Source organism: Neoarius graeffei, chromosome 8 (genome assembly GCF_027579695.1).
Source record: "Neoarius graeffei isolate fNeoGra1 chromosome 8, fNeoGra1.pri, whole genome shotgun sequence".
NCBI classification, from domain to species: Eukaryota; Metazoa; Chordata; class Actinopteri; order Siluriformes; family Ariidae; genus Neoarius; species Neoarius graeffei.
The window spans coordinates 51996224-52009066 of record NC_083576.1 but is presented as its reverse complement, the minus strand read 5'-3'; the positions used below and the strand labels follow the sequence as shown (position 1 = coordinate 52009066).

The window sequence follows — 12843 nt, the reverse complement described above, 5'->3', positions numbered from 1 at the left end:
TATTTTAAATTTAAGGGAAATTATTTCACCAAACACCACTAAATAAAAACTCTCAAAAACAGTTTAAGCAAACCCTTGAAAAACACTTGAAAAAAAAAAAGAGTGTATGTGGTACAGACTCCAAACTTGTGGTCATTATCTCCAAACTTCTTAATATCTAGAACCTGTTTATAATTAATACGCATTTTGAAAAATTATTTATTTCAAGGTCTCCCCCACTGCTTTCTGTCGCTCTGACTACGTCACAGTCACTGTTGCGCTGATTGGTCAGAGCGTTGGCCTATACGCACAGAGACAGTTTGAAAGACAGCGGTTTGTTCCTCCCACCCCCTTCGGAAATGTCTACGGATCGAGGCCAGACTAAATATTCACATTTAGTCTGGCTTGCCAGGCTAGACAGATGCACTAAACTGTTCCGGTATACTTTGTATCGATGCAGTTATACCACTATCGTACCGGTATATATGTGAACACAGCTTTAGTAAATCAAATCTAAATAACCACTCCACACCATTTGATATGAGACGGAACTCAGATGTAACACCACTGAGTCTCATGCAAGTGATTTTTTTTTTATGTCAGCACGTGATTCAGGCAGGGTTTATCTAGAAGGGGAAAAAAAAATCCACAGCCAAAGGTTTCACTTCTGCGCAAATAAGTCCTTTGCAACAGAACTCTCGAATTAAAATCTAGATGACACTGATCAGGACATTAGTTCAACTGGTCAATTCTAATTACATTAGCTTGGTGTATAAAGCACAAGAAGAGATTGTTTGTTTGTTTGTTTGTTTGTTTGTTTGTTTGTTTACTATAGGAACAGCAGAACTGTTACTGGGCTCGTGTCTTATCTCTGCAGTGATCGGACAGTTAGTCAATTATTTATCAGAGTGCAATCTGGTAAACATAAACTATGACCTCCAATTGAATATGTCATATTTCAAGCATTAAGCATACCCCTAAAAGAACATACTATATTAGGAATTAATAATAATATAATATAGTACTATATACTATATTAGCTTCTTCAGTTATAATGCACTAAAGTAATTAGAACGGGGACGTGCGTAAAGAAGGAAGAACCTTTGATCTTCACCACTGCCCATACCTGAGGCATGACATAAGACCCAGCTGCCAATATGAAGCAAAACAGAGTGCGCTAGCACAGGAAAGAGTGTTCCGCTGTCTCCCAATAAGAAACTGTTGACACAAAGAGATACCAATCTGGTCAGTGCGAACCACTCTCCGTTTGAAGAGCCAGTGCGCAGCAGGAACTCAACACACACATTTTACAACATCTAGGCCAATCATCAACCATCACAAACAGTGGGGATTTTCTTTAAAAGGCCAAGACCCTCTCTGCTTTGGTGAGGAATGGGAGGGTGTGAAAGCTTCAGACCTTAGTGGGAAACTGTGTACTTCAGGGCTTAAGTAACTATGAGGTCCCCGAAGATGATATAATCCTTGGTATCTCTCAAACAGAAAGGATCTGAAGAGACCAACTGGTTGGCGAATAAACACCTTAAACCCCAGACTGTAAAGAGAAGCTAAAACAATGTACTCCATTAGACTTTGGAAAATTAATTCCACTGCTTTTTCACACAGGCAGGTCAAGCCTGTGTTCAACCGCTTCCTCAACCCCAACACATACACTACCGTTCAAAAGTTTGGGGTCACTTTGAAATGTCCTTATTTTTGAAAGAAAAGCACCATTCTTTTCAATGAAGCTCACTTTAAACTAATCAGAAATCCACTCTATACATTGCTAATGTGGTAAATGACTATTCTAGCTGCAAATGTCTGGTTTTTGGTGCAATATCTCCATAGGTGTATAGAGGCCCATTTCCAGCAACTCTCACTCCAGTGTTCTAATGGTACAATGTTGCCCCTTTTCCACCAAATCAGTTCCAGGGCTGGTTCGGGGCCGGTGCTGGTGCTGGTTCACAACTCGTTCAACTTGCGAGCCAGCTGAGAACCAGCTTGCTTTTCCATCGCTCGCGGTGCTAAGAGAAGACACGTCATTACGTCGTTGTATACGTCAGTTACGTCGCTACGTTTGCATAAACCTTGGCGCGAATATCGAAGCAAAAACAACACGGAAGAAGCAGCAGCAACAACAACAATAATAATAATAATAATAATGGATGACTTCGCGTTTGTACAGCTGCTGCTTCTCGTCGCTTAAAAATGGCGATCTTTCGCGGTCTTGTTATTGTTGTTGGTCTTAACAACTCCGCCCCCCGCTGACGTAAGCGGTTCTTTCCTCTGGCCCAGCAGAGAGTTGGTGCTAGCCTGGAACCGGTTTTTCTGGCCCCAGAGCCAGTTCTTTGTCAGTGGAAACAGAAAACCCGGTTCCAAACTAAGCACTGGCCCCGAACCAGCCCTGGAACTGCTTTGGTGGAAAAGGGGCATCTGTTTGCTCATTGCCTCAGAAGGCTAATGGATGATTAGAAAACCCTTGTACAATCATGTTAGCACAGCTGAAAACAGTTGAGCTCTTTAGAGAAGCTATAAAACTGACCTTCCTTTGAGCAGATTGAGTTTCTGGAGCATCACATTTGTGGGGTCGATTAAATGCTCAAAATGGCCAGAAAAATGTCTTGACTATATTTTCTATTCATTTGACAACTTATGGTGGGAAATAAAAGTGTGACTTTTCATGGAAAACACAAAATTGTCTGGGTGACCCCCAAACTTTTGAACGGTAGTGTACTTCAAGTTAGCACACCTTCCAACAACAGTGCACAACCCTTGTAAATGAAAACGGAGGGAAAGCAATATAGCGAGTCAAAAAATATCAGTGTTGGTCTAGGAATACATTTGCGCAAATCTTTTCAGCCTTCTTAAATCGAGTTTTAAAAAAAATCGAATAAAATTACACACAGGAAACACTCGATCATTTTCTTGCCCTGGATCATGTGTAAAACACCACAGGCACTAGGTCTTAATCGAAAGGCTGGAGATTCAGCAGGCGAATACTATAATTTTTCCACCATAAGCTGAAAACAAAAGATGCTTGTGGCTGGAGGATCACAAGACATATTAGAAGCTTTATCTACAAAACTGTGCTCTTGTTTAGATTCGATCTGGGTAAAAATAAAATGGCAGAACTTTATAACTCAAAGTTCACAATGTGACCATTATTGTATTATATGATTTACAATCCCAGCAAGCCAAAACATATGAATGAAGGATACCATTTTTATGATAAATTTTATTTGGCCGACTTGGCTGGAACAAACCATCAGGAAAAAAAAAATGCAGAGGGCAAAAATAATAATACCCTTGCTGATTAATCACAGAAAAGCAGAAACGCTGGCTTGGAAAGGATATAATTTTGGCCATCGATGCTGTCTTGGATGTACTTGGCCTAACTGTGGATAGAATGTGGATTCAGGAGCATGGAAATATGGAGAATAGATGTTTTGACTACCAGGTGAAAAGGGCCAGCGCTGAAAGCCAAAACCAGAAGGGGACACTGACAGTTCAATTACAGTCTCCTGTGGACCATTTTCACCCTAGCAACAGGAGACATTGTTAGCCAAAAGCAAAGCTTTTTGTGTTCTCTTTTGGCTTTCTAAGAAGCCTCCACCCTTCAGCGACAGTAAACCTTGTTACTCTCGCTGGATCAATTATCTCAGCCTCCATTATTGACAAAGAAAGAGTCTGATGCATATCAGGATCTATTGTGAGATGCGCATGTACATGGCACCCAGAGTGTTCAACAAGCCGTTATAACACATTCTTGTTAACCATCATGACAAAACTGGAGTTCCACTACAATAATACCCTGTCCACACTAGGGATTTTGTACCGATATGAAACTACTTTCGTACCGCAACACCTGTCCACACTAGCAACTATACCGGTACTGTAGCGGTATAACTGTATCGGTACGAAACCCACAAATGTATGGGTTTCGTACCGGTACTGTAGCGCTTCGCTGTAGTGTGGACAGATGAAGCGGTTCTGTATCGATACAAATATAATGCGCATGCGCAAAGTCACACACCTCAATCGATGTCTTCGCTGAATAAAATAGTGAAGAACAGAGATTCGTTTTCTTTGTTTCTTTCTCAACTGCCTCGCGCGTTTTATACGATTCGACTGAATAAATGACCACCAGAAATACAGACTGTACATTGACAACAAAAAGCACACGCACGTTGTTTCATCCGCCATATTCTCGGAAGGAAGTTACTCGGTAACCACGGAAACATTTCGCGCACGCGCATTTCAACTACCGTGAAAGAAAACCGCAAGCATTTCTCGCTAGTGTGGACAGATGCACTAAACTGTACCGGTATACTTTGTATCGATACAGTTATACCACTTTCGTACCGGTACAAGTGTGAACACAGCATAAGAGATCATGAGTTTGGGTACAATCAACCAAATTTTACATTACAACGACACACCGGGGAAAACAATGAGATTTTTACGTGGTGTAAAGTACAATGCAAATTACAAGCAAATGGTGCCCATGATTTGAGACAGCTGTTCTATTTCTCACATGTAACACAGCTTATAAATTACATGATTCCACCTGCTAACCTCTCATGAATAGACCAATAAACTAAAGTTGATGTTTAAAAAACAAACAAACAAAAACACAACAATAATGCTGTTACATCTAGTAGGTGCAAATTATGTGTCAACAGGACAGGGCCTATTACAGTGTCTTGCAAAAGTATTCATCCCCCTTGGTGTTTGTCCTGTTTTGTCGCATTACAAGCTGGAATTAAAATGGATTTTTGGAGGGTTAGCACCATTTGATTTACACAACATACCGACAACTTTAAAGGTGAAAATCATTGTTTTATTGTGACACAAACAATAATTAAGATGAAAAAAAAAAAACCCAGAAATCTGGAGTGTGTATAAGTATTCCCCCGCTTTCCTATGAAACCCCTAAATAAGAGCTGGTCCAACCAATTCACTTCATAAGTCACATAATTAGTTGATTAAGATCCACCTGTGTGCAATCAAAGTGTCACATGACCTGTCAATGTCTGCATAAACCTGTTCTGGAAGGACCCCGACTCTGCAACACTACTAAACAAGCAACATGAGAACCAAGGAGCCTCCAAACAGGTCAGAGACAAAGTTGTGGAGAAGTATAGATCAGGGTTGGGTTATAAAAAATATCCCAAACTTTGAATATCCCACAGAACACCGTTAAATCCATTATAGCAAAATGGAAGGAATATGTTACCACTACAAACCTGACGAGAGAAGGCCACCCACCAAAACTCACAGACCGGACAAGGACGGCATTAATCAGAGATGCAACAAAGACACCAAAGATAACACTGAAGGAGCTGCAAAGATCCACAGTGGAGATGGGAGTATCTGTCCATAGGACCACCTTAAGCTGTACACGCCACAGAGTGGGGCTTCATGTAAGAGTGGCCAGAAAAAAAGCCATGTATGGCTTAAAGAAAAAAAATAAAATAAGAAAACACATTTGGAGATTGCCCAACAGTATGTGGCAGACTACCCAAACACATGGAAGAAGATTCTCCGGTCAAATGAAACTAAAACTGATCTTTTTAGCCATCATGGGAAATGCCATGTGTGGTGCAAACCCAACACCCTGAGAACCCCATTCCTACAGTGAAGCATGGTGGTGGCAGCATCATGCTGTGGGGATATTTTTCATCTGCAGGGACAGGAAAGCTGGTCAGGACTGAAGGAAAGATGGATGGCACTAAATACAGGGCAATTCTGGAGGAAAACCTGTTTGAGTCAGCCAGAGGTTTCAAATTGGGACGAAGGTTCACGTTCCAGCAGGATAATGACCCTAAATATACTGCTAAAGCTACACTGGAGTGGTTTAAAGGGAAACATTTAAATATCTTGAAATGGCCTAGTCAAAGCCCAGACCTCAACCCAATTGAGAATCTGTGGCATAACTTGAAGATTGCTGTACACCAACACAACCCATCTAACTTGAAGGAGTTGGAGCAGTTTTGCCTTGAGGAATGGGCAAAAATCCCAGTGGCTAGATGTGCTAAGCTAATAGAGACATACCCCAAGAGACTTGCAGCTGTAATTGCAGCAAAAGGTGGCTCTACAAAGTATTGACTTTGGGGGGAGAATACCTATGCACACTCTAGATTTCTGTTTTTCATCTGAATTATTGTTTGCGCCACAATAAAACAACAATTTTCACCTTTAAAGGTGTAGGCATGTTGTGTAAATCAAATGGTGCTAACCCTCCAAAAATCCATTTTAATTCCAGCTTGTAATGCAACAAAACAGGACAAACACAAAGGGGGATGAATACTTTCGCAAGACACTGTACATTACTTGGGTTTATGTCCACATGCTATTTTTACTCATTATAAAATACCAATGATGTAATCTTTCCAAAAGCAAACACATAGTCCATAAAATGTTACAATTATGATGCACTTGAGTGGAACTTTAAAAAAAAATAATTAGAGCATACTCCCATAACAGTTACATGACACAATGCCAGCAGGTAAAAGAATTCTCCCCAAAAAGGGCTTCAGTAACTGCAAAAGTGATTCATTCACCAAAATTACACATTATTCCCAACCACTTGGGGACAAATCAGAATTTCTCTGCAAGCTTTTATAGGAGCTTGTTCTTGATTCTAAGATTCCTGTTCTTTGCTGGCACGGTGGTGTAGTGGTTAGCACTGTCACCTCACAGCAAGAAGGCTCTGGGTTCGAGCGCAGCGGCCGGCGAGGGCCTTTCTTCATGCTCTCCCCGTTTCTGTGTGAGTTTCCTCCGGGTGCTCCGGTTTCCCCCACAGTTCAAAGACATGCGGTTAGGTTAACATGGGGTGGCCTTGGGCTGAAGTGCCCTTCAGCAAGGCACCTAAACTCCAACTGCTCCCCGGGCGCTGTAATATAGCTAACTGCTCTAAGTATGTATATGTGCTCATTGCTCACTTGTGTGCGTGCATGCGTGCGTTCACTGCTTCAGATGGCGTAAATGCAGAGGATGAATTTCACTGTGCTTGAGTGTGCATGTGACAAATAAAGGCTTCTTCTTCTTCTTCTGGCAGGAGCGGAACAGAATGTGGCCTTCTGTTGTTGCATGCTGAGATGCTTTTCTGCTCACCACGGTTGTAAAGAGTTGCTATGAGTTACTATATCCTTCCTGGCAGCTCAAACCCATCTGGCCATTTTCCTCTTCTCAACAAGACATTTCCACCCACAGAACTGTCGCTCACTCAATGTTTTTTGTTTTTCGTACCATTCTGTGTAAACTCTAGAGGATGTTGTGTGTGAAAAATCCAGATCAGATCAGCTGTTTCAGGGCTTGACATTAACGGTAGTCTGACTGTCTGGGACAACCAAATGTTTGGTCCAGACAAGTCAAATCCACATCTGCTTGTTTGATGGGACAAGTTGAATATTTGTTGAAAACCACTATTCAAGAGTTGCATCAATGAAGTTCCAACAAAACTACTTGAGTCACCTCAGTGATATAGCAGGTGTGTGTATAAAAATAACGACGTCATAATATCTAATTATAGACTATTAGACTCTGAATTCATCAAAATCGGAGAAATTGTGATCAAATGCCTCAATTAAAAAAAAAAAAACCTGTATTGAATCTTCATTTAATTCGGTCATTCATTGTATTCTTCTTTTGTATGGTACACATTAACCATCACAAATGTCATAAAATATTTCGCAGGAATTTCACAACAGTGCCAAACTCACTTAGGGTTTGTTTTCATTCCCAACATAACTCTGTCACCCTTATCATGTCCAACTTGCTTTCTTTCGGTTTCATTTTCATCTCATCTCATTATCTGTAGCCGCTTTATCCTGTTCTACAGGGTCGCAGGCAAGCTGGAGTCTATCCCAGCTGACTACGGGCGAAAGGCGGGGTACACCCTGGACAAGTCGCCAGGTCATCACAGGGCTGACACATAGACACAGACAACCATTCACACTCACATTCACACCTACGGTCAATTTAGAGTCACCAGTTAACCTAACCTGCATGTCTTTGGACTGTGGGGGAAACCGGAGCACCCGGAGGAAACCCACGCGGACACGGGGAGAACATGCAAACTCCACACAGAAAGGCCCTCGCCGGCCACGGGGCTCGAACCCAGGACCTTCTTGCTGTGAGGCGAAAGCACTAACCACTACACCACCGTGCCGCCCTCGGTTTCATTTTCTTAAATTAATTTATAATTCAAGTTGTACTGGATTAATCAAGATTTAATTTTATTTCCTCCAAACGCTCTGAATTTGGCTGAGTCTAATTCTTAAAATTGCAGATCAGGTCATGGGTTATAACAACATCATAATGCACCATAATAGAACTCCTTGAGGTTTTTATTTTTGGGGAAAAATTATAAATCGTTAAAGCATAATGATTATTATAACTATACCTGCTTTCTGATAAACTTTTTAAAACCACTTTCCTTTCACTGAACTAGTAAATACATAGTAATTAAAAGGTTATGGTCAGGACCAGTTAATATATGATCAGGACAAGTGAAAAATCTTGGACGAGTAGATTAAAAAAATTATTGTCGAGCTCTGAGTTTCTGAAATACTCAAACCGGTCCATCTGATGCCAACACCCATGCCACAGTGAAAGTCACAGAGACCGTAATTTTTCCCATTCTGATGTTTGAAGTGAACATTAACTGAAGCTCTTGATTTGTATCTGCATGATTTTATGCATTGTGCTGCTGTCAAGGGATCGGCTGATTAGAGAACTGCATCAAACCGCAAGTGGATGGGTGTTCCTAATAAAGCGCCCAGTGAATGTATATGCTCTAAATAAATAAATAGAATCAGACATATAGCAGCAAGTTCATTCCACATCTGGACTTTTTCCTGCCTTGGATTTAAAACTTGGAAACAATAACAATGTTTACTTATGCAAAGCGAAAAAAAGTTCAACCTGGCTTTAACGTTATTTGTAACAGAGGCTTTGAATATCACTGATTTAAATATTAAGGGATAGAAAGAAGACTCTCCTGATCTAGTCCATGACACGGCCCTTCACCCTCAACTGCTCAGCTGTGCAAATGAGATAAATATGAGATAAATGCAAGCTAAATGCAGGCTACATGGCAACCGATACACAGGGTATTGAGCACAACAAAGCTTACTAGTCTGGTGGTGTGATTCCAACTTCAGGTGAAAGAAACAGACAAATCCTTGTTTTGTGTGTGTGTGTGTGTGTGTGTGTGTGTGTGTGTGTGTGTGTGTGTGTGTGCTACATGAAGTCCAGATCTCAGGACTGCCTCTGAGAGCCACTGTTGGTCCTGGGGAAATCACTAATGGTGATGATACACGGGTCAACTTTTTGGGCAATGTTGCTGAGCAATGTTGCTGGCAACGGGCAACTAGGTGAAACACAGGGCAACTTTTCAGGGCAACTAACAATGGGCAACAACAGTTAGCAACGGCAGTTTACAGTTAGCTAAAAAAAATCGATGTCTTAATTTTTGCTGTGACCATTTAATCAAGCTGTCTGTTGTTTTTTAGAGCTTTGATGAGGTAAATTCCTCCATATAGAATATTAAAATAACAACTTACCGGCGTAAAAACAGATGAGGAGTCTCTCCATCTCTTCACTCCACTGACACTGAGCGGCCGCCATATTTGTTTGAAATTTCTGATCCGAACCTCACCGAAGGTCACATGACTCGATACTCGCGTTCTGATTGGCTTATCTCAAAAAGTTGCCAGAGATTATCAAAACCATTCAGAAAGAAACAATGTTGCCCAATCTCAATAGAAAAGAGTCAAAACGCAATTGCCCAGCAACATTGCTCGGCAACATTGCCCAAAAAGTTGCCCCGTGTATCATCACCATTACATCCTTGAAATGTATTCTCCTCCTTTTAGCATCACTTAGTCCATCCATTATCTGGAGCTGCTTATCCTGTCCTACAGGGTCGAAGGCAAGCTGGACCCCATCCCGGCTGACGATGGGTGAGAGGCGGGGTACACCCTGGACAAGTCGCCAGGTCATCACAGGGCTGACACACAGACACAGACAACCATTCACATTCACATTCACACCTACGGTCAATTTAGAGTCGCCAGTTAACCTAACCTGCATGTCTTTGGACTGTGGGGGAAACCGGAGCACCCGGAGGAAACCCACCCACGTGGATACACAGAGAGCATGCAAACTCCACACAGAAAGGCCCTCGTCGGCCACTGGGCTCGAACCTTCTTGCTGTGAGGCGACAGCGCTAACCACTACACCACCGCGCCGCCCTTAGATTATAAGTTGTCCAAATAAATGCAAGTAAATGTAAAAGCCATGGATTTCCTTTACTCCAGGGAAACATAGAAAACAGAGTGTACCCTGGAGCCACCTTTGCTCATCCCGACCATGCATTAGAGCTGAGTGTTCCTTCCACCCCCACCCAGATAAAAACCACTACATTTACATGGATACTGGGATAAGATTTGGGTTTAGGGTTTAGAATTGGAAAATTTTATTAGTTTTACTTCCAAGTGCAGCAGTACAGAGAGTGAGTGTGTGTGTGTGTGTGTGTGTGTGTGTGTGTGTGTGTGTGTGTGTGTATTGTAAAGAAGACAAAGGTAAAAAAAACAACAACAACAAACATCCCTAGCCCTTCAAACTGACTAAAAATGGTGCTCAGATTTACTTCCTTATATAAAAAGAAACAAAAGCTGCCGGTTTCCTGACGTAAAATCACGGCAAGATGTTTATTCTCCGTAGTTTCAAGGACCTCAGAGGCTGTACAGAATGGACTCAGGAGTACTGCATTTATAGCCTCCGTTATTATAATAAATGTAAACTGGAAAGGTGGTGTGCTTTAGCTAACATGGTAAACTTTTCCACTCCAGTGTCCTCGCGCTCAGAAGCTACAAGAAGAAGAAGAGAAGAAGCTTTAAGAAGAAGCTACAAGAAGAAAAAGAAGAAGAAGAAGCAGCAGCTATAAGAAGCTATAAGAAGGAGCTATAAGAAGAAGAAGAAGAGGAAGAAGCTATAAGAAGAAGAAAAAGCTACAAGAAGAAGCTACAAGAAGAAGAAGAGAAGAAGCTTTAAGAAGAAGCTACAAGAAGAAAAAGAAGAAGAAGAAGCAGCTGTAAGAAGCTATAAGAAGAAGCTACAAGAAGAAGAAGCTACAAGAAGGAGAAGAAGAAGCTAGAAGAAGTTATAAGAAGAAGAAAAAGAAGCTACAAGAAGAAGCTAGAAGAAGAAGCAAGAAGAAGAAACCATAAGAAGAAGAAGAAGCTATAAGGAGAAAAAGCTAAAAGAAGGAGAAGAAGCTATAAGGAGAAGCTATAAGAAGAAGAAGCTAAAAAAGGAGAAGCTGTAAGAAGAAGAAGCTAAAAAAGGAGAAGCTGTAAGAAGAAGAAGCTAAAAAAGGAGAAGAAGCTAAAAGAAGAAGCTAAAAGATGAAGAAACTAAAAGGAGAAGAAGAAGCTAGAAGAAGAAGAAACTAAAAGAAGGAGAAGAAGCTAAAAGAAGGAGAAGAAGAAACTAAAAGAAGAAGAAGCTAAAAGAAGGAGAAGAAGCTAAAAGAAGAAGGATAAGCTAGAAGAAGAAGAAGAAGAAGAAGGAGAAGGAGAAGAAGAAGCTAAAAGAAGGAGAAGAAGCTAAAAGAAGGAGAAGAAGCTAGAAGAAGGAGAAGAAGCTCAGGCGAAGCTTTAGCTATCCTCTGTTGATTGTAGTCAGGACACACTAAAGACCAAGAGTAATACCAGTGTTCAGGTTCGGCCACAAACCTCCGTCTGCTCTCTGAGAGGCAGGAAGGAGAAGAAAAGCCCAGAAAAGTCCAGAGCGGTTCTTACCGTACACTCCTTTGTTGGGGACGTCGTTGCTGTTGAAGCCCTTGCTGCTGTACGCCGTCCGGACTTCATTGCAGTTCTTTGACTTCTGTTCACTCGGACTCGGGCTGGCGGAGACAAAAAACACCGCCGAGACACAAACCGCGACAACAACCGCCTTCATCGCGGAGAGCTTTGAGTACACAGCGCTCCGGCTCCGCGCTTACACTCCGGCTCGCGGACAGCTCTGCGTACAGCGCGGTTAGAGCGCTCCGGCTCCTCGCTTACACTCGACCTGAGAGCCGCGCGGCGGATTTCCACATGGAGATGCGCTCGCTCTCTCTCTCTCTCTCTCTCTCTCTTTCCAAGGCAGAGAAAGTTTTCGCGACTCGACCGACTCGTTCACACACAATCCGGTTTTGTTTGTTTGTTTGTTGAAAGTCGGTTGAAGCCTGAACGCGCCTACAGGAGCCTCAGCGAGTGCGCGCGCGGACCGGAGTGAGTTCCCTGAACGGCTCGCGAGCTCAAACTTCTGAGTGAAAAAGCGAGTGGAGCGCGCGCGCGGCTCTTTCTCTCTCTGACGCGTGAAAAAACTCTCAACTCGCGTTCAAGCGGCTTCCGGAGCCGCTCGCACCGCACTCAGCCGCTCGCACCGCACTCAGCCGCTCGCACCGCACTCAGCCGCTCGCACCGCACTCAGCCGCTCGCACCGCACTCAGCCGGAGCTTCATTCGGGAACAGAGTGAAAGTTTCTGTGAAAAGTTTTTCCTCCTCCTTCTCCTCCTCCTCCTCCTCCTCCGCGGTCCCGGTGCTGTGCGGCTCTCAGGGCGCCGGAAGGCTGGAGTCGCTCGCCGTGTGCTCGAGCGTTGTCTGCGCGCGCGCAGTACGACGTCTTCGGCGCGTCGACTTTGCGCGCTCACGTGAACGCGATTCCAAACAAAGCAGCGTGTGCGCGCAACACGCGTTCACCTGGGGCGATCTGACTCAGGCATCTCAACACGACACCTTTGTTTTTTAGATAAACAAACAAACTGAAATCATCTTTCTGGCCCGAATTCTTCTGTAATCATTCAACTTGCCA

At 42.7% G+C, this 12843-nt stretch overlaps 1 protein-coding gene across 1 annotated transcript in view; it reads right to left on the bottom strand.

Moving 5' to 3' along the window:
• The window catches only part of gpc4 (glypican 4), a 103294-nt gene extending 90664 nt beyond the window's left edge, over nucleotides 1-12630 (bottom strand). Inside the window, exon 1 of the mRNA XM_060927819.1 lies at nucleotides 11787-12630. Within this exon, the coding sequence (XP_060783802.1) occupies nucleotides 11787-11946 (160 nt within the window). The 5' untranslated portion in view covers nucleotides 11947-12630. The remainder of the gene's footprint in view (nucleotides 1-11786) is intronic.
• Between the last annotated feature and the right edge of the window lie 213 nt (nucleotides 12631-12843).